This window comes from Aspergillus niger (assembly GCF_000002855.4).
Source record: "Aspergillus niger supercontig An07".
NCBI classification, from domain to species: domain Eukaryota; kingdom Fungi; phylum Ascomycota; class Eurotiomycetes; order Eurotiales; family Aspergillaceae; genus Aspergillus; species Aspergillus niger.
This window is the reverse complement of record NT_166523.1, coordinates 1,237,942-1,260,563: the sequence shown is the minus strand read 5'-3', so window position 1 is coordinate 1,260,563 and position 22,622 is coordinate 1,237,942. Positions and strand designations below refer to the sequence as shown.

Sequence of the window (22,622 nt, the reverse complement as noted above, 5' to 3'; positions counted from 1 at the left end):
TCCAACTTTTGGCAGGCGAGGATTTACTTAATTGCTTTTAGACCCCATATAGTACAGATGACCAGGTCATGTGTCATAACCACAGACCGGAAGAAGCCTACAAATGTCCAGATAGATTCAACGATACGTTCATCGACCTGGTTTCGCAGCGCATAACGCTACCATACCTACGTGACTCGATTCCTTTTCTATTGTACAGAGTGCTCTGGTCTGCTGAACCGCATAGCCTAGTGGACGCTAGAAGCCACCTCGAATCGAAGCGCAAAGCCCGTACGTCGTTGCATAACCGCTGAGGATGAGTAAAGGTCTTTGAAAAATTCCTATTGTGCACCAATCCAATGCAATGGTTGTAAGAGAGATTAGACTCAGTTCTCACTTTTCACCCAAGGCCGGGAATTTAAGAAATGGGAAAATTAAATCATGCAATCATGAATCATGACGTTGGTCTCTTCACGAGAAGAACTTCTGAGCGGTAGCCCTCTCGCGAGCCTGGCGGTCCTTGACGGCCTTCTTGACCCGGGCAATCTCGTTGGTAATGCCAGCATCACCAGGAGCCAGCTGAGAGGCCTCCTGGAGATCCTTGAGAGCCTCGTCCTCCTCCTTCAGACCGCTGTAGGCCACCGCGCGGCGGTAGTAAGCCTTGGCCTTGTCGGCATCCTTGGCGTTCGCAGCAGCAGCCGTTTCGAGAGCATAGGTAGCCCAGGTCTGGCCGTTCTTGAACTGACCAAGCTTGTTAGCAAGCAGAGATGAGTTCGAGTGCAGAGTGAAGCGGAGGGCCTTCATCTGGGGGTCCAGATCCTTGGGGTCCTGCTCATCGGGCTCAGGGAACTCGTTGAGATAACGCAAACCCTTCTGGTACTTCTCGAGACCGAGGGTCAGGTTTCCGCTCTTGAAAGCGGTGTTGCCGAAGTTCTTGAGCTCAGAAGCGATCTTAAAGCAGACAGGTGCGCTCAGCTCCTCGCCCTGGTGGTCATCGGGGAAGTCCTCATAAGGATCGCCAGTCGCATCGGGGATCTGCTTATCAGCGTTTTCGTACTCGTCACCGGTGAGCTCTCCGCAGTCGACGATAGTGACATCGGTGGTGGGCTTGTCGGCCTGGGTAGACATATTCTCGACCTTGCGGACAACGCTCTTGCCGTTGATCACCTCACCGAAGACAACGTGCTTGCCATCCAGGTGGGGGGTGGGCACGGTTGTGATGAAGAACTGACTGCCGTTGGTGCCGGGGCCGGAGTTGGCCATGGAGAGAAGGAAGGGGCGGTCATGCTTAAGGTCGAAGTTCTCGTCGGGGAATTTCTCTCCATAGATCGACTCGCCGCCCGTGCCGTTGAACGCGGTGAAGTCACCACCCTGGATCATGAACTGCTTGATGACACGGTGGAAAATGGAGCCTATTCAGAGACTGCAGTTTAGCGATGTTCTGGTGTTTTCGTGTAGTTTTCGTGTACACGGCCCCGCCGGAGCGGGGGAGGGGAAGGAAAAATTGAAGCTGCCGGATTGGATCGCCGTACCTTTGAAGTGCAATGGCTTGCCCTGCTTGCCCATGCCCTTTTCGCCAGTGCACAGAGCCCGGAAATTCTCCGCGGTCTTGGGAACGACTATTTGCCCATGGTTAGGAATATGCGCGTAATTCCTCTACGGGAGAGTCTGCACGGTACCATCGTTGAACTGCATAGGCGGGGTAGTTAGCGAGACTGGATCAAGCACAACAGGCAAATGTTGGACAGGTAGGAAGTAGACATACCAGTTCAAGAGCAATGCGACCGGTCTGCTGTTTACCGATCTGGATGTCGAAGAAAACACGGGGGCGGCCTGTGAGTTAAGCGCAATCAGTAATCTGCTGTTGAGGCTGCTTCCCCCGCTTTCGAAGAATCGAACGTACGCTGAGACTCGGCCATTATGGCGGTTGGAAGGAGTTGATGGGTAAAGAGGAAGGTAGAGAAGAAGGTTACACGAAGGGAGAAGCTGTAGAAACAGGGATGGGACAAATGAGAGAGGTTGAGGGAAGAGGAAGAGCTAAGGTGCGGAGTTGAACGAGGTAAAGAGGAGAGGAAGTGGGCTGGACCAGCCTTTGGCTGCGATGCTTCAAGAAGCTTCCATCGCATCTTCTTCCCCGGTGCCCGGCCGCTTCCTTCCGCGGAATGTCGACCGTTCCCTCTCACTAACCCCCAAGCTTCTTGTCACCAGCCGGCGCTTATTTTTGGGAATTGAAATAGAGAGATCTAGGATCTACCATCCGTTCATCTCCAGTGGAGCACCGGCCTGTCAGTCTGGGGCAACGCCATGATCAGGACGGCTTCTCCCGTTCCCTGCCTCCATTGCCTTAAGACAAACAATAGTATACAAGGAATTTATTCACGCTGCAATTTACAGCCACGCAATACGTTGTCGTTAGAATACTATCTGGCACTCAATTGCAAAGCATCGCTCCCATACACTGCGTTGGAAGCGATGATGCAGACTGTCCAGTGATCATTCGCAGGAAATTGCTCAACCCAGTTAACAGCCACTGGTTATTAACAAATCATCCTATCGGAGTGATGCTGATGCGTATATGATCCAGGTTTAATATGATATAATATGATATGGTTCTGCCTAACCATGGGGCTGATTCCTTACTATTGCAAGGATCCTGTCTTATGGGATCTTGAGCCCTTTATTGAGATGAAACTTACAGGATCGCTCGAAGTTCGCCTCGTCGAAGCATCTATACCACCGAGCATGAAAATTAAAGCTATTACTTTACTCCCACTTCGCAGGTCATTCCATAAATATGTTCCTGCTCGGCTTCAGGTTATTTGTTGTATGGACGAGCTGAATCAATGTCGCTATTGTAGGCGTCAATGACTGCGGCGCCGTGTACTAGCTTTGTGAAACACATGAGATCAGAGGTCCGGCCCCTTGGTTCTAAGGTTGGTGCTTGGCCAGCTACAAGCTATAGTCTTGTTTTGGACTTGCATGAAGAAGCCAGGTTCCCATTCGTTTTATGGGCCGAATCTCTGCCACCTGCCTGTGCTGTACTGCAGTATTTGGGAGTCCGAGCTTGTAATTCTCACATGCATCTACAGGCATACTGCAGCAACTATAATAGTACAACTGCAAGGTACTCAGTATTCTCTAGATCATCAAGGCAGTCCAGCTAAACTAGCGCAAGGCAGCTATCATGTGTGGGCGATTGGACAACAACAAACAACATTATTAACAGCATGACAGCCTATGGTACTTTGAAATACAATCTAAGTAGCAAGCTATCAGAAAATACAATAATTTTCGAGGGAGAGAAGTAGTTATGGAAGGTATAATCATAAGCTGATATTTCATGGCAATATCACTATTTGCATTTCGCTCTCATACATGACCGCTCATCTATAGCCGGCTCTTGATCTTGGTCCATTCAGTTTCGCCAACCGTCTGGAAGTCCATAACCGCATCTGGTCCTCCGAAACGGTTCTGTGTCGACTTCCAGTCTCTGTCGACCGCTGTTTCTGGCCTCCACCGAACGACATGTTTTAGCTCATCTTGTAGGTGACCCTCCAGTGCATCCACAATGAACCCTCCAATAGTGGGCATCTGCATAGCCCCGTTCCCAGAAGCTCCCACGGCGACCAGCAGTGAAGGGTGGTCAGGATGTTTATCGATCAAAAAGGCGCGATCTACCGTGTCAGCATCCCAGCAGATACGGGCAAATACCAGCGGACGGTCGGCCAAGTGTGGCATTGTATCCCGCAGGAAGTCCTTAACGCGAGCTTCGGCCTCCAGGGGAATTTGATGCTTCGCAAATGGGATGCTTCTGATCTCGCCGGATCTTGCAGGGTCTGGAATAAAGTTACAGTATCCAGGATGCTCGTCACAGATCTTCAGTTCGTGCTTATCCTCATCAGGCTCCATGAAGAACCCCTTCGCAATATTGAAAAGCACGGGTAAATCCTTGTACTGCTTGGCCTCCTCAGGGGTCATCTGAATATGAGAGAGCGTCCAGGCAGTAGGACGCAGCTGTTTCTTGAAATCCAGGAGACGGTCACTTCCCGCACCGGCTGCCAAAATGGTTTGGTCTGCTCGATGAATGACCCCATCGGACGTTTTAGCTCCAACCACATCTCCATTCTCGTATACTAGTGATACAACGTTCCCCTGGGGAGATCCAGTGATGAAGTTGACCCCAAGACGCTTGGCTTCAGTGTACGCAGAGATCATGGCTTTCTTGGCATGAATCCAGCCGGCACCCGACTTGTTCAACCAGCCCTTCCAGCCAGGAAACTCACCAGTGAGAACACCTGGAGGCATTGTCTTTCGGAAGTCTTCTGCTGTCTTCAATTCGACAAAGTCTGCATCAGATGACTCGATTTCGTCTTTGCGGATGTGCTCAATGAGTGCCGGGGTATGACCGGATACTATGACACCGGTCTCATGAAAGTACTGCTTGAAAACAGGATCCGTCCGCCACGCTTTCAGAGCGGCACGAGTGCACGTCGCGAACGCAATGCTGCGTGGACTTTCTTCGCCTGCTGTTGGAGTTGTTAGCGTTGGAAGATGGTCATTGGCTGAACGGTGCAGACATACCTTTGGGCTCCTTGTGTTCCATGATCTTGTTGATATCATTGCCGGCTGCGATTGCGGATGGGACCGTGTAGGGGTCTAGAACCGTGACATGCTTATATCCGCGACGAGCCAAATGCAAAGCAGTAGAACAACCCCATACACCCGCTCCCACCACGAGGATGGTAGAATCATGGGTTACCGTGGAGGGTGCCATACTGACTGTTATTGTAATTTGTCTTTAACTTATTCTTGCAGTGATTTGGAGGTTTGAGGTGGACGGGCAACGAGGCCGTATTTCAACGGCGCCCTTACATCAGATGGTATCCACTGAGTGCCAACTAACTGCCAGCATTGGGCACATTGGGGACCTGGCTGGGCCTTATCCGGAGTCCATAGTCCCGCTGAAGATGGAAGCAACTCAAACCAGGCCACAAAATAGTGTCCGTGCCGGGGTTCCCGATCTAGATTAGCGTCCCGGTTGGACCTTCCTTGGGGTCTCCGTATCACTCGGTCTTCTCGTGCATCATCCATTCATGACCCCCAGATGCCTGGAGATAATCGCGTCAATGATCGTCCGGGATTTTTCCGAGGACGCTATCAAGCTCGCCTACATCAATGATCCACTCGCGTGCGGATGATACCGACTTCGAGCCATGTCAAACCGGCGAAATCATGCAGCTTCTCCGCATTTTCCTCCGCCTCGGCAGGCTTAATCAATATCAACCGCCCAGATAACCTTTCGTTTGGAGCTTCCTCCATGACTCAACTTATCTGAGAATGACTATCTTCGCAATACTTCTCGTGTCTCTCCGTCTCCACCCCTACCTTATCACCTCGGGTATGCTCCATTCAGCCGGTTCTGATTCTTTTGCCGCTGGCTTTCCGCGAGAGCAATGGCAGACGAGAGGAGGCAAATGATCATCCCCTGTTATCGAGCTTGGCCATACAGATACGCTCGGGATGACCATCCAATCGGACGCCAAAAAGGGACCTTTAAGGGCTCTATATACTTCGACGGGCTCGTATGCAGGTCTAGTATGGTTGTGACCGCTAGTAGTCCTCATCAGCCTTAAAAAGACGCTTCAACCCCCTCATGGCTGCCTCCCTAGTTTCATATCAACTCACACGGTCAAAATGGCTCGCTCTGATGCTATAGATACAGATGTTCCAGGAACGGTGTACCTGGTTGATGGTAGGCTCTTTCTATAAGCTGCATTTAATCACTACTGACGTCGAACTCAGCAACGGGGAGTTTGAGAGATGTAGCTCATGCTAGGACACAAGATGTCCTTCTTATCCCTCAGCCTACATCCTTTTCAGCTGATCCTCTGGTGGGTAGCAGATGAAGGGAACCTATGCCACTTAGTTCGTGCTGACCCAATTTAGAATTGGCCTCTTTACAAGAAATACTGGACCCTCTTCCTGATCTCCATGTATGCATGCGTTAACTCCTTTGGGGAGAACAACTGGGGTGCAGCATGGACAACTATATCTGATGATACTGGTGTGAGCCTGAACAATATGAACGGTGGCTCCGCTCTAAATTATCTTATGTTGGGTTTCTTCAACATTATCTGGATCCCCACGGCCATGAGATTTGGACGCAAAATTGTCTACATACTTAGTCTGCTGTTCGTCCTTGGAAGTGGTATCTGGGGTGGCTTCTATCAGGGTGTTTCGCAATACTACATTATGATGGTGGTCAACGGGATCGGAACTGCGGCCTATCAAGCTCTGATCCAGCTGACTGTATGCTACGTTTCTGAAATGCTCACTTCGGTATGCTAACACATCTTAGATTTTCGACGTGTTTTTCACTCATGAGCGTGGCCGAATGCTGTCCATCTATATTTTCTTTCAACAGCTTGGATCTATTATCGGGCTGATCTGTGGCGGTTACATTTCTGACGGCATTGGCTGGAGATGGAGTATGCCCATCGTGTCTATAGCATGCGTCAGTGTCCTTGTACCCAGATTAGTCTGCTATAGTCAGACAGCTAACTTTTAACAGGCTGTCTTGATTCTTCTCTTCATCTTTACTTTTGATGACACGATGTTCCCGAGGTATCGCTTTTCGGGTGAGACACCTCAGCGAACCACCAAGGCCGAAAACGAGACAGCTCGCACCCCATCTGACACCCCAACCACGGAGGGAAAAGATTCCAAGGTTGAACCGCCGATGTCCATCGTGGAAAGTCGCACTGTCGGGGAGATGGACATGCCTCCGCGAACCTACCTCCAAAAGATGTCTCCGGTCCACTACTTCAAAGACGACAACACAACTTGGTACCAGTACTTTCGCCGTCCCTTCTTTCTTTTCGCGTTTCCCAATATTCTTCTAGCCGGTATTCAATTTGCATTTGGCTGCACTGCAGGTATTGTCTCGTTTAATACCATCTCTGAGATCATGACGGAGGCACCATATAACTGGAGTGCCGGTTCTGCTGGCCTAATCTTCTTGGCAGCACTGGTTGGTAACTTTCTTGGGTATGATGTATCCTATCACTAGTTTCATGAAAAATGCTAATCTTGTGACAGCATGGGTATTGGATCACTGTCCGATTGGGTTGTCGTCTTTTTGGCACGTCGGAACAAGGGTTATAAGGAACCCGAGATGCGTTTATGGACGTATTCTATCCCCCTTGTACTTGCTGCGGTTGGCTATTTCGTCTACGGCTGGGGTGCTACCGAGGGGCTTCACTGGATGTCCATTGCAGTTGGCTTGTGCTGCATGATTGCTCAGCAGGTATCCGCCACCAGTATCGCAACCGCATACGCAATGGAGTGCTTCGAACAGGTAAGCCTTTTACATCCACAATCTTGTACTAGGTGGCTAATGCTCTCCGTCCAGATCTCTGGTGAGCTCGTCATTGTACTGGCATGCTGCTCATCGATAATCAACTTTGTCATCTCCTTTACGGTGCAGGATTTCATCGACGGCACCAACTACGGCTGGACCTTTACCTTCTATGGTATCATGGTTGTCCTTTCGATGGCTGCGGGTGCTCCGATGATTATCTGGGGTAAGGATTGGCGGCGGAAATGTAAGCCTCGGTATGAGAAGTTTTTGGCCGAAACAGGACGTCAGTGAGGACATCGCCGTACCTCTGTTTGAATGACCTTTATGATTTAATGCATTGCTGTTCATTAAGATGTGTATGCCTACTAGCATCATCTACTCTGAGAATATGTTTCATAAATACAACAATCATTTCGATGCGGAACTCACACCAGATACCCGAGAGTCTAGGACGTTTCACATAGTCAGCTCAAGTCACAGTCCATTGCCACATCAATCACTTGCGAAACATGTCTATACTATCCGATCTCACTGCCCCTCACCACCACCCTTAGCACTAATAACCCTAACCCTCTCCACCAAAGGACTCCTATCCAGATACACCGTGAAAAACCTCATCTTATCGTCATCCACCCCCTTCCCAAAGATTGCTATACCCTGAACACTAACCACCTTCTTCTCATCATCACCCTTCAAAACGTACTCAATAGTCGCCTCCTGATAGATGCGATCAGGAAGAACGTCCACATGACCAATAGTATGCTTCATGCTCTCCAGGATCGTGGACTGCTCTTTGAAGAAGTTGATGATTGCTTCCTGGCCCTTGATCGGAGAGTGGCCTGGGAATCTCATCTCGCAGTCTGGAGCATAGAATTTGGGAACGGCGAGTTCGGGTGTGAGTTGGTCGCCTAAGGAGTGATAATCCTGGAGCCAGGATTTGGCTGCGAGGAGGGTTTGGTTGGTGGTGGTGTTAGACATTGTTTCTTAAGATGAGATGGGTGCTGAGTAAAGTTAGCTGGAATGGGAAAGATGAGAAGTTGGATGAAGATGGATTTACGAGAGATGATAGGGGTGGTTGATGGTTTCTGATTACTGCTATTTAGTTTTGGTGATTATAAACGGTATTTATATGTAGTGTTGGTTGGTGACCATCATACTCACTCAGTATGACGAGGAGTTCTGGGATGAGCTGATTGGTGTATTGTTGTGGTTACTCGTGGTTGATTTATAATGAATGCTTGATGCCGCTGTGTGCTTATGTGCCTGGTTATATTGGGGAGTTTGGTATTTTTTTTTGTGAATTTGGAAGGAGAGATTCAATGTGATATACTTTGTAGCCTTAAAAGACATAGGTGAGTAAATATCTCCATCGCAATTATGTACGAGAGTCATGAACGATGTTATCTGCTAATAGAGCACCATCCTGCGCACGGGTGCACTAAAGATTGTCATTGGTCTTGGGGTAAGTCTCATCATGATTCTTATGGTAGCTATAGTGACTAGCTTATGGTCATGTCCTAGCAAATTATTTCGAATCAAGAGAACCAGGATGATGCTTTCTGATAGAAGACATAACAAGACATCATAAAGATGTAGAAAAACAACAGAAAATATTTATTATGGCTGCGATATACTTTTAACTACATCCACACCAAGATAAGGCTGTAATTTAAGTACGCAACATATTGAACGAAGTAATCTCTTGTATCGATAAAGGCACGAAAAATACAAGCAGCGAATCAGATAACGCAGTGGTTTGCAGCTTCAGCATCATTGGTCTAGTGGTAGAATTCATCGTTGCCATCGATGAGGCCCGTGTTCGATTCACGGATGATGCACTCTCTTTTTCTTTTTGCACTTTTCTCTTCCCGTCCCAACTTACTCTTAGACACATGCAATGCGGGTAAACATGATGATGTTGCTGCTGTACCTGTCATGTCTGTAAAATGAGGCGTGTTGTCGTCGTTGTCGATTTCCTCTCAGAGGATCGACCATCGTCTATCTATCACCATGCCAAGGAGGCTTCTCCACAGAGCAAGAACCGGAGTATCATCCCATTTCCTTTTGTCTTCTAGCTCCAATATATAATCGCTCCGATGAGATAGGTGGATGTGCAAATCCCGATCAAGGTGGCATGGACTAGATTGCGGGGATGGTGTTATGGAGAGGTTTTATCAAGACAATTTCTTCCGTCTTTCATCAATCCCTCGCCTGATTATAACGCTTAAACCATAGCAGTGTTGAAGAACGGAAGCCCCCAGCCGGCTGCTGGTACAACTCTGTCGCCTGGGATTCACATGGATGCTAGACAAAGATTTTTATCGCGCAAATCACCCAAAGATTGATGTTCTGAAAGATCCATCATCTCTTCCAAACTAATGCTCCTCCCATCCACATCGATCATATGTAGTTCAGTGGAGAAGCAATGACAGGTCAGCGATCAGGCTGAATAGCCATGTTAAGCTCTCGCGTCTTGAGCTCTTAACGCAAAGCTGGACCGAAAAGTTGTGATCGTTGGAGATTTCGCGAAACAAAAGTGTATGCTCTTGATCAACAGCCATGTTGTTTAGCTGTGCTGACACCACTGCAGACCAACTTGATAGCCCTGTCACGCATCTTTTCAAAGCTGAAGAATGCCTCAGGACAGCGTATATCAGATGTGACAAGATAATCCAGGAATAGTTTATTGTATCGATTATCAGTTCTATCTGGTACGACAGGTGAAAGCTTCTGAAATTCCAAGCTCCAACCGCAGCGAACTGATGAGCGATAACCCATAATGCACCTATATGCATGCATCTGCATGTCGGATGGTCATGCGGGCCTCCGAGCAATGTATCGGCAGCACTTTCTTTATCGAGTAAGACCAACAGTCCGTGCACTTTCTTTATCTGTCTGAGATGCTGCAACTTGCATATGAAGGCCTTCCGTCTGCTTGTACCCCAGGGTCTCATCGGTATTATCACCATTTGACAAATGCCGGAATCGCTCCTTGCGCCTTGCCAGACGGCTTCTTCCACGCTGTTACTCAGTGTTCCTTATGTCAAGATGCTATGCTGTGATAGGACTATCATGATGCATTCTAAGAAACACCAAATAACAACTAAATATTAAGCTATAATCGGTACTTGCTTTTCTCCGCTTGGCAACCCCGCATCAATGACTCCAACGGGCTGTTATCTCTGATCCCTCTGCTGCATTTCCGTGCGATAAGCCTCGTTTCCGAATGTCGCTGCAATGGGAAGGCGCCCGCAAGGGGTAGGATAATGCGGGATGTGAATATAATGATAAGACTTGTGTGTCCCATGCTTCGGTGGCTACATCACAAACGAGGAATTTGGCTTGCTTTTACATCACATCTGGTATGGCGAATTGTCAGCGAGAGCAGGAGTCCATCTGGGCTCCGGGCACAGTCACCCTCGAAGATAGTAAGAGCTCTTCTGGATAAGTGCATGTATATGACTGACGACCACGGGTAGTCCACGGCAGTAGTGTGGTCCTCTTCCCTACTCCTTCGGATGACCCAGATGATCCTTTGAATTGGTCCAAGGCACGGAAGACTCTCAACTACACTCTAGTCAGCATATTTGTTCTCTTCACCTTCGTGGAGCTAGACATAGGTTTCACCGCATGGGGTCCGATGGAAACAGAGCTTGGCTTCACAGTGGACCAGCTCAATGCCGGTACAGCGACCAACTACGGTGGTCTTGCTGTCGGATGCTTTTTTCTGCTCCCTCTCGCCCGTAAATATGGCCGTCGCCCTATCTATATCTTTGCCTCAGCATTGCAGCTGGCTGCGAGCGTGTGGAATGCCAAGGTCTTTACCTTCGGTGACTACATCGGAGCGATGCTGATTTCCGGTTTGGGTGGTGCTATCAGCGAGATCATCGTACAAATGACCGTAGCTGATCTTTTCTTCGTCCACCAACATGCCACCATGAACGGCTTATTTGTGCTCTTTCAGTCAGTTGGAGCCTTACTGGGACCTGTCGCCTCAGGATATGTCGTGGAATCCCAGGGTTGGCGGTGGACATGGTGGTGGTGCGTGATCTTCTTCGCCGTTATCCTGCTGTGTGTGATTTTTGTTTTCGAAGAATCCAAGTTTCTCCCAATTTTGGATGCCCAGGAAGTTATTCCAGATGTACAGGTATCTGGTGTGGAAGAACCCGAGTGCTCTGAGGCTCCTAAGGGCAGGCTGTCATCCGATGATAAGAAAGGGTTCGAACGATCCGTGGAAAGATGTGCTACCCCGCGGCCTGGAAGTGAGCCAAAGACCTACCTTCAGCGAATGGCTCTCTTCACACCGTCTGATGAATCTATATGGCCTCACGTGTGGCAGCCGGCTGTCATTCTGTTTACTTTCCCGGCAGTGACATATACTGCACTTACATACGGCTCCACTCTGTGTTGGTTTGCAGTCATGACGTCGCTCCAAGCGACATATATGATTCTTCCGCCGTACAACTTTAGTTCAGTCGGCATCGGCTTGATGAATGTGGCGCCATTCATTGGCAGCCTATTAGGCTTTCCAATTTCAGGTTATCTGAGCGACAAGTCCATCCTTTGGTTGTCCAAGAGAAACAATGGCATTTACGAGCCTGAGATGCGTCTTTGGCTTTCGCTTCCTATAATAGCTTTGGGTCCAGGATCGATACTGATGTTTGGTCTTGGGCTTGCATATGTACGTTTCTACTACTCTGTACCTTTCCAGGGTTGGCTAACATTCTCATAGGGTGCTCACTGGGTTGTACTGGCAGTTGGCTATGGTATCTTTGGGTTTGTTCTTTCGTGCAGCAGTGGTATCTCACTGTCCTATCTCATGGATTGCTACCAGGATGTGAGTACATACAGTCCCTCCTTTGGATAAGTATGATCACGAACACTAACGCGAATGTATAATAGATTGTTGGCGACACTCTAGTCGGTGTAGTCTTCATGCGAAATGTGATTGCTGTCATTGTTCTCTTCACTTTGACACCCTGGGTTAATGGGATGGGCATGCAGAACCTTCACATCTTGATTGCGGTTGTGGCGTTTTTCATCTACTCGATCCCAATTCCCCTATTGATCTGGGGGAAGAGGGCGCGTATTGCTACTGCATCGACTTATCGGAGGATGGCAGAGAATCAGAGCGACAATCGGGTGGTATGACATACAAGCTATCCCTTTCTCAGAAGAAGTAGACTATCAGAATCTCTATATGACAGAGTCATTCACAATGTAGCAGCTCTATACCAATTCTTTCGTAAGACTTTATTCCTGTATAAGCTCGAGCTCTGGAGTAGTAAATTCCTCAACTCAGTCCAGTGTTTACTCTCGACTTGAAGTTTATAGAATATTGACCTCTCAGCATCTCAAGTAATATTGGCCTGCATCCAAACGCACACCTTACAAACACTAAAGCTCCCACAACCCATCCCAAACACCACATATTCCTCTCTCCAACACCTTTCCTACAACTCCAACCCACCCACCTACTTCGAACTACTACTTCGAACTAAACGCGCAACTCCCCATATCCAACCTGACCACCTCCGCCTCAGGCCTAATATCAAAATCAAAAATATCCATCGGCACCCCCAGCGTCGTACACGCATTGGGAATATCCACCAACCCCGCAATATGCCCTTGCACCGGCGCACAACTCAACAACAAATAGATCTGATAATCACTATACCCATACCGTCTCAAATACTCAATCACCCTCAAACAAGTCTGTCTATACGCAACAGTCGCATCAAGATAATGCTGCTTGCCATTCTCATCGACCGAGAACCCCTCGAACGTGAGATACCTCCCGGGCCCGAATTGAGGCTCCACAGGCCCCGGGTGGAAAATGGGAGACTTCATGCCCATTTTCTCTATACCTCCTTTAAGGACTGTGAACTTGAGAGTGATTATCCCTGCCATTTCGATCGCTCCGCAGAAGGATATCTCCCCGTCGCCTTGGCTGAAGTGTAGATCGCCGACGGAGAACTTGGCCCCCGGGACGTGGACCGGAAGGTAGACTTTTGAGCCTCGGGAGAGGTTCTTGATGTCGCAGTTGCCGCCATGTTCGGGGCGGCCCTGTACTTTTGTTAGTATTGACTGGGGCTATAGAAAGGGAAGGGGGAATACAGGAATAGTTCTCGCCCCCTCTTTCGCTATCTTCGCCTTCAGCTCCTCGTCCGTTGCACTACCTGCATGCGCGCTCTTGGGCTCCGGAGGCTTCGCAACGTCTCGTCCAAGGGTAGTATTCGCCGCGATGAGCTCCCCTTCACGACGATTCCACTCTGCCAGGACCTCAGCAGATGGCGCACACCCCAGTATACCGGGGTGAATGAGCCCCGCGAATCGGACGTGCGGGATGTGCCGCGAGGAGCAGAAGATGCCTTCGAAGTCCCAGATGGCTTTGGCACTGCACATAATCACCGCCTTCTCATTAGCATCATCCGTTACTTATACATGCTGAGTTTTGTAAGGAAGGAGAGGATATCATACGCTTCCGGATAAATCTCATCCAAAAACCCACCCCCATTACTCTTCTCAAAGATACCCGTGAACCCCCACGGCTGGTCCTCGAAGGGCTGCACATCCTGAATCTCGACGAGGAGGACGTCGCCTGGCTCTGCGGTCTCAATCTCAAATGGGCCGGAGAGGTAGTGGATTTGCGTGAGATCGACGTTTTTGATGTCGTCGGCCGAATCGTTGTTCTTGATTTGGCCGCCGGTCCAGTCGAGACATTCGATTTTGACGACTTCGTTGTTGGCGATTTTGGCGTAGGAGGGGACTATTTGTATTTAATCCTTGATTAGATTGGTGGTTAGTATGGAGGGGGCGGAGTAGTACCGTCTGGATGCCATCTGTTCTACAAGGATGGGTTAGTGCTACGATTGTGTTACTGCTTACACGGTTCATGGAGCACTTACGTGGAGGCCAGGCTGCTCCCAGGCTGGCTTGTTCAGATCAACTGAGAGAGCGGTGCGGATCTTTTTGTGGCCCATGGTGGATCTTTGTTGATGCTGTTGATGATGCTTGTAATACTAGATGATGGATTGGATGGGTGGATGGGTGGTGCAAGGTGAGATGGAACACTTCCCCTCCGCATGGGTAGGGGAGTCCACCTCTTAATACTACCAGATAAATTGTACTAAACGAATGCAACCAACCCCTCAATCCATGGCACCCGAAACTTCCCCTCACGAACTTGGTCCAACTTTGTTTATCACAAGACCGAATAGGAATTACGGAGCGCCGCCCTGCTCCCCTTATCTTATCAGGGTCGACGCGCTTATCAGCGGGGAAAAGGATGTGGTTTGATTCCACGGCTGTCTTTTTGTCTATCATAACGATAACCCCGGAACTTATAACAATAAGATGCGTGCATGCTTACCTGCACTATGCAGAACCTAAAATGTAAAATACAGTCTCGACTGTTTGGTTTTCCATAATCAACTTTTGTAGGCAAAACTCCAGTCCTCCTCACGACTCATCCCTCAACTGCTCGCTTACTCGAATTTCCGGCCCGGCACCTCAGGCGCCTTGGGCTTTTCCTCCTCTGGAGCCTTGTTCAGCTGGTCAATGTTGTCCAGCGACAGGCGCAGGAACTCGTGTTTGTTATTCCAAGTCACCTGGGTCTCTGCGAAGCCCTCTTTCTCCGAGGGGGGCGGCGGGGGGTCCGTGACCTTGGTGACGAGATACGCCGTGGCGGCTTGCGCAATGCCGTACAGGAGAACTCCGATGAAGGGAGTCTTCAGCACAACTGTAAATGCAAAGGCGAAACCGAAGAGGACGCCCTGACGGTCGGCGAACCAGCGGTTTCTTTGCTCGGGGGTGAAGGGAACGCGGCTAAAGTAGGGGTCGAGCTGGTTGTCCGTTAGGATTGTTCCATCGATAATGTGGCTAGAGTGACTTACCATCTCACGCATCAGGGTACGAGAGGCGTAGAAGCTGTGCAGGAAGGAAACAACGTAGCTCTTCGGGAAGATCAAGCCAGCTCCGAAGATGACCGCCGCAGGGGTAGTTCCCACAGCATCCTTAAAGGCAAAGAAGGAAGCTGCTGGAGTGGCAAAGCGTCCGACAACAGGCACAAGAGACAAAATGGACACGCCCAGGAGCAGAGCGGCTCGTTGGCCGGACCTTCTAAGGAACACCACGATTCTTTCTTTGGCTGACTTCTTCGGCGCAGTGGACTTGACCTTGCCATCACCGGCGTTGTACATAGAAAGGTTCGGGTAGTACATGGCACGCAGAGTGCTCGGGTCCTCTGCCTTGTGCTTATCGACATAGGTCGTGTCCACCCATTTCAACGATTCCATGAAGCTAACCAATCAGCACGTGCACACTATGTAGAAGAATGGTTGGCCTACATTTCATCCAATGTCGGAGTGATGTACCGCATCAACGACATGATGAGGAAGGGGACATGGAGGACAGACTTGGAGAGGAAGTCGAGACCCTCAATGAGGGAGTCGTCCCAAGTTACACTCTCGAGGTCGACAATCCATGAGATGAACCAAAGCCCAATCTTGAGTGCGATGATCTATAGCACACCTTGTCAGTTTCGTTGTTGTGCAAGCGCGTAGCTAGAAGGTAGTCACATACGGGGATCTGGATGAGGAGCTCGACACCCACACCGACCGCGACAGCAAAGGCAGCCTGTCGAAAGTGGTCGTACTTGAACAGGTCAGGGTTCCGCAATGCGCGAACGGCTGTTCAGCTACGTTAGCTGCGGGTAAAGTAGGACTCGTGCCGTGTTTCCCCAAAGAACCAAGCGGGTAGCTAGCCAGCCATGGCTGTCGATCATGGAACTACTAGGGAACTCGGCCGTGCTGAGCCATTGACATTCAGCACCACGCAGACCCCTATAATTCCAACATCTGCCGCTCCCCCTTTTACGCAAGGCGAAAGAAGTCGCACAGCCATTGGCTACTAGAAGCCCCAGGACTCAAGCAGGCAAAAGGGGCCGGACTTACTTGCAACCACCGTCAGTTGAGCGCCGCGAATCACGGCGTTATGATCGAAATTGCCCATGATGTACACCCAAGAGACACTTGAGTACTTTTGAAGATCAGGGACCGTCTAGCAGAAGGGGAGCATCGTACTATTTATAGTTGTGCGTTGGCTGCCGAGGGGGAATCAGCCACAGGCAACCACATAATGCTAAGGCAATGACGCGCGGGTGCGATAGCGATCAATTCCGACTGGCTGAGTAGCCGCCAGACGCCAGGCCAGCAGCCGCCGGGCCCCACACTGCGGCGTAGGGCAGGTGACCGGCGCATGACTGCCTCAGGCCACAATCAGTCCCCGCTGGGTTAGACCCGATTGGGGCAATTCCATACTTTTCCCATGAATTTATTGAGTTGGAACCAAGTTGGGAAGGGTCACTCGCTGGGAATCCCCCGTCCATTATCCATTATCTCACCACCCCAGCTTCTCGTCTCTCGTTTGACCTCATTCCATACACCCACCCCCCCCCTGCTGATCGTCTCTCCTTATCCCTTCCTACTCGCATTCACTTGCTATCTTTTTCATCTACATCCTACCTAATCCTGTCCCTCATATCTTATTCAATGTAATCCATCTCCTTTCTCACCTTCCTTAGTCCCCATGATCGAGAATGTCTAATTCCTCGCATGCGCCACTACCCCAGACCCAATCCCTTCGCCGGTCTGCAACTCTTCCTTCCAAACTGATTACCCGACCTCGGCGGCAATCCGAGTCGCTGAGGCCGTCGGAGAACGACCTCTTTTACCATCCTTCTGCCAAAGTCGTCCATTTTGCCCCTAGAGCGCTCGCCCCGATCCCTTCCAGTACTGCGCCCTCCGACTTCGACTATCCCGTTGATACCGTTGAGACACTTCCTTGGAGATCCCCTACCGAACGAACGGTCGCTCTTGGCCCGCTTCGCCTGGAGAATGTTCATGGCCTCACTGTCTTTCTCAAGTGCGGCAATGTCGTCCATGCCATCCTCAAGAACTCGCAATGTTGGTGTGTCGACGGCGAGTCAACATTTGTCTTGCGCATTCGCCCTCTGACCTACTATCGCATCGAGCTCCCCGCCGACACCGACGACCATAAGGTTTTGGTCATGGAGATGAAAAATGTCTTGCCAAGGGTCCTCCGTTACGAAGTGACACCATGCCCCTTCAAGAGAGGTTTCACCGTTGAGATACCGGAGGAGGCCAAAGCGCCCCGGAGGAAGAGGGCCTGGCGTCCCAAAGGTCGTCGCGAAAGTGCCCCCATCAGTTCAGTCTACTACCACGGATTGTCCAAGTCGAAGGAGGACCTCACCAAAGACTCAGTGAGTGCCGGGGAAGACACGGATGGCGAAGCGACGGATGACAGCGGCTTTTCGACCAAGGCCAGTAACAGTCCCAGTAACAGTACTATCTTGGAGACTATCCCGGATGATAACGAATCCCCGGAAGCGCCTCAGACATCCGAACAGGTGGACCTTCCCATGCGCCCAGACCCGGAACCCGAACAAAATTTCCAGACCTTGCTGGCAAGGTTTGAAGATAAACCCAAAGAACAGGTTGATCCTGAAACAACGTTTTCATCGAGCGTTGAATCCTTCCACTCCCTTGGACCATCGTTATCTACATTACCCGAACTTGACGCCTGCTCTACGCCTACATCGACCGAGGGTACTGAGCAATTCCAGCCCGAACATAGTGACACTCATTCGCAGTCTGAAGAACAGCCCTTCCAGGAAACAGAACGCTCGAGAGACAGATTATCGGTATATGTCGACTGCTGGGATGACTTGTCGCCCGCATCGCACGACATGCCTGGAGCCTTCCACGAGCGCGAAATAAAACCGATTCCGACCATAGTCCCCGACATTCAACGTCCAGTCGCACGCCGCACCGGAACTACCGATTCGAACCCCAATCTCAGCAGCATGAGCATCGAATTTCGCCGACGCTCTAAAGCATCTCGTGAGCGCGAAGTATCCCCGATGCCACCTGCATCGTCTTTGGCAGTCGCAAGACCCGAGAAAAATGATGCGGCTTCACTCATTCATAAAACCTGCACACTTGTCCTGGTTCCCCCCATCCAGCTGCTCGTGGTTCTCATCCACATTGCCGCGCGCATTGTCATCGGTCCAGCCTTGGAATCTGCGATGGGTGAACTGAACCGGAAGATCGAGTATGAGGTTGACCATGCCCAGGACACAGTGGATGACTTCGACTTGCCTCTTCCTGACCGATCCGGGGTGTCTGCGGATGAGAGTTCCGACTGATACGCATCAAACCATTTGTCTGACCATTTACATTCATTCTTCACTTTTTGTATACCGCTGTATTCTGCATCTGATGACACTTGCGATTCCCTCTGATGTTTTTCCTTCCCCACGATGACGCATTTGTATGATCTCTCACTGTTCCGCTGTTCCTTCCCATATGTTTCACTAGTCGGCACCTGTACGGTTGTGGGTGGGCTGTCTTTGATGTACACCTGACAAGCACCATAATTTGAGCCCCTGTATTCTAGCGAAGTAGTTAATCATACTGATACTATATCTTCAGCCGAGACTGACCATCCCATTCAACCTATCTACTCAACACATATACATCGAAGCATAATGTTCCCATATAACAAATAAAAGTACGTATAATAGAATAAAATCATCCCACTAACGCCCATAATGCATCACACCACCCCTCCCCCAAAAGAAACAATAAATCACCCCTTAACAACCTTCCCACCCTCCTTCTTCCCCTTCGCCTTGCCCTTCTTCCGATCCCTCTTCTTCAACCCCGTCATCCCAGCCTTACACACCTCCGCATACCGCGCATAGAACGCCTCCAGGTCATCAGGGCTCACGACCGTCGAGATCTTCACTTTCGATGCTGCTGTCGCCTTCGACACCTTCTTCTTGGCCTCTGCCGTCTTGGGGTTCGGGGCGTTGGTGTTGCCGTCTGTCGCGCGGATGAGAATGGATGGTTGGGACTGGGTGTTGGTAGAGTCGAGGAGAGGCTTCTGGGTGAGGTACACGGATCCGCGGGTTTTTTGGGATGTGGTGCTTAGGAGGGTGGTGAGGGAGGTGAAGAACTAGTTCGTTTGGTCAGTATTGGTTTTGGGGGTGTTGTTGTGGTTGTGGAGGTGAAGTACCTCCTCGTGGCCCAGGTGTGCGGGCATTTTTGATGATTGTGTTGTGGTTGTATTTGAATGGGATTCAGGTGTGTAATGCAGATGTGAGCGTAGTGCCGCACTTAAGTGTAGCAGGCAGCTCAATTGACCGTGAACTCAAACCAAATAGACTCCAGCGATAGTATCTAAGTAGCAGCTAAAGACCAGCGGAGATAAACGCATCCACCCCAAAGTCAAGTGCCTCTCACCGCCTCCGTCCTCCGCCTCCGCGGGACCAATTTTGAATCGGCATTAAAAAAAGTTGATCCAACCCAATAATCAACAACCCCCCGATTTGGATGAAACGAAAGTCTCACCATGCGACGTCCTAGACATAATACGACCTCCTTACCGAGGGACCTGCGCGCCGAACTCGGGATTAGAGATACCTACGGCGAGAAGAAGAATAGGAACAACGGACCGGCATCGCGGAAAGAACGCCGTCGGGAAGAACGCTCCGGGAAGAAGCAGCCTCAGTTTCAGCGACAGCAGAGAGGACTGCCTCCGAAGAAGAGGGGTCGGTATGATGATGACGAGGATGACGATGAGGATATGGGGGATTTTGACGATTTTGATTTAGATGAGGGTGATGATGATGAGGATGCGGGTGATGTTATGGCGAAACTTGCTAAGGCGAAAGCGGCGAAGGGGAAGGGTGCTGCTCCTGCTCCTGCTAAGGAGGAGAAGAAGCAGCCCAAGTCTATTCTGAAAAAGGCGAAGGCTGTGGAGAGTTCTGAGGAGGAGGATGATGATATTGACCTTGATGAGGATGAGGACAACAAAGTCACAATGCGACGCCCGATATCGAAGACAGTTCAATCGAAGCTCGAGGAGGACGATGCGGAAATCGCTGCGCTGGAGAAGAAGCTCGGTCTGAAAAAGGGCAAGAAGCTCCCGAAGTCGTTCGAAGAGGATGGTCTGGGTGATTTGCTGGGTGATTTGGATGAGGATTCTGCAGATGAGGGCCGGAAGCGCAAGAGGGAAGCTGATGAGTGGCTACGGAGTAAGCGGAGAAAGGCGCAGGGCCTGGAGGAGCCTGAGGAGGAGGATTCTGAGGAGGAAGATGATAGTGATATGGGAGATGGGCTTGAAGGCTTTGACGACGACGAGTCCATGGGCGATTTCGATGAAGATGAAGAAGGTGATGAGGATGAGGATGAGGAAGAGGAGCCGGCTCCTAAGAAGAAGGAAAACCCCTACGTCGCTCCAGTCAAAGAAGCCGAAAGCCGTCCCCAGAAGTACATTCCTCCTTCGCTTCGCGCTGCTTCCAATTCAGAAGATGAGTCTCTTGTTCGCCTGAGGAGACAGGCTCAGGGTCACTTGAACAAGCTGTCTGAAGCTAACATGGTCTCTATTCTCGCGGAGTTCGAGAAGCTCTACCGGGATCATCCTCGTCAAAATGTCACTTCGACCTTGATCTCTCTGCTATTCGGATTGATCTGCGAGAGATCTGCTCTGTCGGATACTTTCATCATTCTACATGCGGGTTTCATTGCTGCAGTGTATAAAATTGTGGGTACGGACTTTGGCGCGGAAATCGTGCAGAAGATCGTCGAGACCTTCGATGCCCGCGGCGATGAACGGGGTAAGTTCGAAGGAAAGGAGACCATCAACCTGATCTCTCTTTTGTCTCAACTGTACAACTTCCACGTTATCGGAAGCACTCTTGTCTTCGACTACATCCGGCTCTTCCTCGAAGAAATCACCGAGGAGAACACCGAACTGCTCCTCAAGATCATCCGAAGTACGTTATTCCCATCCCTTCCTTCTTAAGCCCGTACTAACCACCCCAGACTCCGGACCCCAACTCCGACAAGATGATCCCTCCTCCCTCAAAGACATCGTCCTTCTCATCCAACCCGCCGTCGCGAAAGCCGGCGAAGCCGCCCTCTCCGTCCGTACCAAGTTCATGATCGACACCATCACCGACCTCAAGAACAACAAGCTGAAATCCAACGTGAACGCCAGCATCAGCTCCGAACACATTACCAAGATGCGCAAGATTCTCGGCTCTCTCAACAACACACGAGTCATCCGGGCCTCCGAACCCATCAGCATCTCCCGCACCGATATCCACAACTCCGAGAAGAAGGGCAAATGGTGGCTCGTCGGCGCCAGCTGGCGCGAAGATCCCCTCGAGTCCGCCCGGAAGGAACTCAACGGCCTCCCCACGAACAGCACCCACGCCGACGTCTCAGACAGCGACTCCGAGCCCGACCTCGTCAACATCGCCAAAGCGCACCGCATGAACACTGACGTCCGCCGCTCCATCTTCGTCGCTATCATGTCCGCAACCGACTACCAGGACGCACACGTCCGCCTCCTCAAACTCCGTCTCAAACGCGCCCAGGAATTCGAAATCCCCCGTGTCCTCACCCACTGCGCCATGGAAGAAGAAGCCCACAACCCCTACTACACGCTCATCGCGAAGCGCCTCTGTGGCGAAATGGGCCGTCGCATCAAGGTATCCTTCATGTACACGCTATGGAACATCTTCAAACGCATGGGCGAGTCCGGCGACATGGACGATAGCGATGACGACGACGCATTCGACGACGAAGACGATCAAAACAAACTCGAGATGAAATCCGTCGTCAACCTAGCGAAGATGTACGGATCGCTTATCGCAGATGGGACGTTGAATCTGGGCGTGCTTAAGATCCTTAACTTCGCATATTTGCAGCCGAAGAGCAAGGCCTTTGTGGAGTTGCTCTTGATTAGTGTGATCCAGCAGTCGCAGAAGCAGAAGAAAAAGAAGAAGTCGAAGTCGAAGGATGAGGATGAGCAGGATGAGAAGGCGCTTCTGGAGATCTTCCTGCGCGCGAGAGAAACGCCCCAGATTGTCAAGGGCTTGATCTTCTTCTTGAGGAAGGTGGTCGCGAAGACGGATATTGTGCCTTCTGGGAAGGAGTTGAAGGTTGTTAAGTGGGGATGTAAGGTTGCGGTGGATGCGTTGAAGGTTGTGGTTAAGGAAGGGGATGCTGAGTGATGTACATTCATGTCTTGTGCTGTGTGGGTATGGCGTTTTGGTCATGGTGTTGAGGGGGGTAAAAGCTTGCATAGTATATAGATTCATCTCCTTTGCATTTCATTCGATGGACGAATGTTCAGCATAATGTTGAAGCTTCGCATTGTCGCGTGCTTGGGTATCAAATAATGTACATGA

The 22,622-nt window shown here is 50.3% G+C and overlaps 13 protein-coding genes and 1 non-coding gene across 14 annotated transcripts; 6 read left to right on the top strand and 8 right to left on the bottom strand.

The window, feature by feature from the left end:
- Positions 1 to 450: 450 nt before the first annotated feature.
- Positions 451 to 1,898, bottom strand: An07g05920 (uncharacterized protein; the record flags this gene model as incomplete). The annotated part of the gene is made up of 4 exons (XM_059748502.1): positions 451 to 1,391; positions 1,512 to 1,605; positions 1,745 to 1,812; positions 1,883 to 1,898. The coding sequence occupies 4 exons, from the start codon at positions 1,896 to 1,898 to the stop codon at positions 451 to 453; spliced, it is 1,119 nt and encodes a 372-aa protein (XP_059605769.1).
- A 703-nt stretch (positions 1,899 to 2,601) lies between these two features.
- On the top strand, positions 2,602 to 3,143 carry An07g05910 (hypothetical protein; the record flags this gene model as incomplete). Its single annotated transcript, XM_059748500.1, has 2 exons — positions 2,602 to 2,793; positions 2,838 to 3,143. 2 exons carry the CDS (start codon positions 2,602 to 2,604, stop codon positions 3,141 to 3,143), a joined length of 498 nt encoding a protein of 165 aa, XP_059605768.1.
- A 223-nt stretch (positions 3,144 to 3,366) lies between these two features.
- On the bottom strand, positions 3,367 to 4,753 carry An07g05900 (uncharacterized protein; the record flags this gene model as incomplete). Its single annotated transcript, XM_001391631.1, has 2 exons — positions 3,367 to 4,505; positions 4,561 to 4,753. 2 exons carry the CDS (start codon positions 4,751 to 4,753, stop codon positions 3,367 to 3,369), a joined length of 1,332 nt encoding a protein of 443 aa, XP_001391668.1.
- A 29-nt stretch (positions 4,754 to 4,782) lies between these two features.
- An07g05890 (uncharacterized protein) lies at positions 4,783 to 5,603 on the bottom strand (the record flags this gene model as incomplete). The annotated part of the gene is made up of 3 exons (XM_059748499.1): positions 4,783 to 4,940; positions 5,181 to 5,292; positions 5,373 to 5,603. 3 exons carry the CDS (start codon positions 5,601 to 5,603, stop codon positions 4,783 to 4,785), a joined length of 501 nt encoding a protein of 166 aa, XP_059605767.1.
- A 70-nt stretch (positions 5,604 to 5,673) lies between these two features.
- An07g05880 (uncharacterized protein) lies at positions 5,674 to 7,630 on the top strand (the record flags this gene model as incomplete). Its single annotated transcript, XM_059748498.1, has 7 exons — positions 5,674 to 5,731; positions 5,782 to 5,870; positions 5,926 to 6,318; positions 6,404 to 6,493; positions 6,551 to 7,026; positions 7,078 to 7,336; positions 7,391 to 7,630. 7 exons carry the CDS (start codon positions 5,674 to 5,676, stop codon positions 7,628 to 7,630), a joined length of 1,605 nt encoding a protein of 534 aa, XP_059605766.1.
- Positions 7,631 to 7,747: 117 nt separating this feature from the next.
- An07g05870 (uncharacterized protein) lies at positions 7,748 to 8,317 on the bottom strand (the record flags this gene model as incomplete). The annotated part of the gene is made up of 2 exons (XM_059748497.1): positions 7,748 to 7,785; positions 7,882 to 8,317. The coding sequence occupies 2 exons, from the start codon at positions 8,315 to 8,317 to the stop codon at positions 7,748 to 7,750; spliced, it is 474 nt and encodes a 157-aa protein (XP_059605765.1).
- Positions 8,318 to 9,106: 789 nt separating this feature from the next.
- tRNA-Gly (GCC) lies at positions 9,107 to 9,177 on the top strand. The gene has a single exon. It is a non-coding gene; the product is annotated as a tRNA-Gly (tRNA).
- A 712-nt stretch (positions 9,178 to 9,889) lies between these two features.
- Positions 9,890 to 10,646, bottom strand: An07g05850 (uncharacterized protein; the record flags this gene model as incomplete). Its single annotated transcript, XM_059748496.1, has 3 exons — positions 9,890 to 9,976; positions 10,090 to 10,360; positions 10,468 to 10,646. The coding sequence occupies 3 exons, from the start codon at positions 10,644 to 10,646 to the stop codon at positions 9,890 to 9,892; spliced, it is 537 nt and encodes a 178-aa protein (XP_059605764.1).
- A 57-nt stretch (positions 10,647 to 10,703) lies between these two features.
- Positions 10,704 to 12,490, top strand: An07g05840 (uncharacterized protein; the record flags this gene model as incomplete). Its single annotated transcript, XM_059748495.1, has 4 exons — positions 10,704 to 10,767; positions 10,867 to 12,020; positions 12,072 to 12,176; positions 12,242 to 12,490. 4 exons carry the CDS (start codon positions 10,704 to 10,706, stop codon positions 12,488 to 12,490), a joined length of 1,572 nt encoding a protein of 523 aa, XP_059605763.1.
- A 336-nt stretch (positions 12,491 to 12,826) lies between these two features.
- On the bottom strand, positions 12,827 to 14,322 carry An07g05830 (uncharacterized protein; the record flags this gene model as incomplete). The annotated part of the gene is made up of 5 exons (XM_001391625.1): positions 12,827 to 13,405; positions 13,457 to 13,736; positions 13,820 to 14,108; positions 14,168 to 14,186; positions 14,248 to 14,322. 5 exons carry the CDS (start codon positions 14,320 to 14,322, stop codon positions 12,827 to 12,829), a joined length of 1,242 nt encoding a protein of 413 aa, XP_001391662.1.
- Positions 14,323 to 14,826: 504 nt separating this feature from the next.
- On the bottom strand, positions 14,827 to 16,351 carry An07g05820 (uncharacterized protein; the record flags this gene model as incomplete). The annotated part of the gene is made up of 5 exons (XM_001391624.3): positions 14,827 to 15,183; positions 15,235 to 15,640; positions 15,688 to 15,860; positions 15,923 to 16,029; positions 16,294 to 16,351. The coding sequence occupies 5 exons, from the start codon at positions 16,349 to 16,351 to the stop codon at positions 14,827 to 14,829; spliced, it is 1,101 nt and encodes a 366-aa protein (XP_001391661.1).
- Positions 16,352 to 16,937: 586 nt separating this feature from the next.
- Positions 16,938 to 18,566, top strand: An07g05810 (uncharacterized protein; the record flags this gene model as incomplete). Its single annotated transcript, XM_001391623.3, has 1 exon — positions 16,938 to 18,566. The coding sequence occupies one exon, from the start codon at positions 16,938 to 16,940 to the stop codon at positions 18,564 to 18,566; it is 1,629 nt and encodes a 542-aa protein (XP_001391660.1).
- A 443-nt stretch (positions 18,567 to 19,009) lies between these two features.
- On the bottom strand, positions 19,010 to 19,465 carry An07g05800 (uncharacterized protein; the record flags this gene model as incomplete). Its single annotated transcript, XM_001391622.1, has 2 exons — positions 19,010 to 19,378; positions 19,439 to 19,465. The coding sequence occupies 2 exons, from the start codon at positions 19,463 to 19,465 to the stop codon at positions 19,010 to 19,012; spliced, it is 396 nt and encodes a 131-aa protein (XP_001391659.1).
- Positions 19,466 to 19,774: 309 nt separating this feature from the next.
- Positions 19,775 to 22,445, top strand: An07g05790 (uncharacterized protein; the record flags this gene model as incomplete). The annotated part of the gene is made up of 2 exons (XM_059748494.1): positions 19,775 to 21,200; positions 21,250 to 22,445. The coding sequence occupies 2 exons, from the start codon at positions 19,775 to 19,777 to the stop codon at positions 22,443 to 22,445; spliced, it is 2,622 nt and encodes an 873-aa protein (XP_059605762.1).
- Between the last annotated feature and the right edge of the window lie 177 nt (positions 22,446 to 22,622).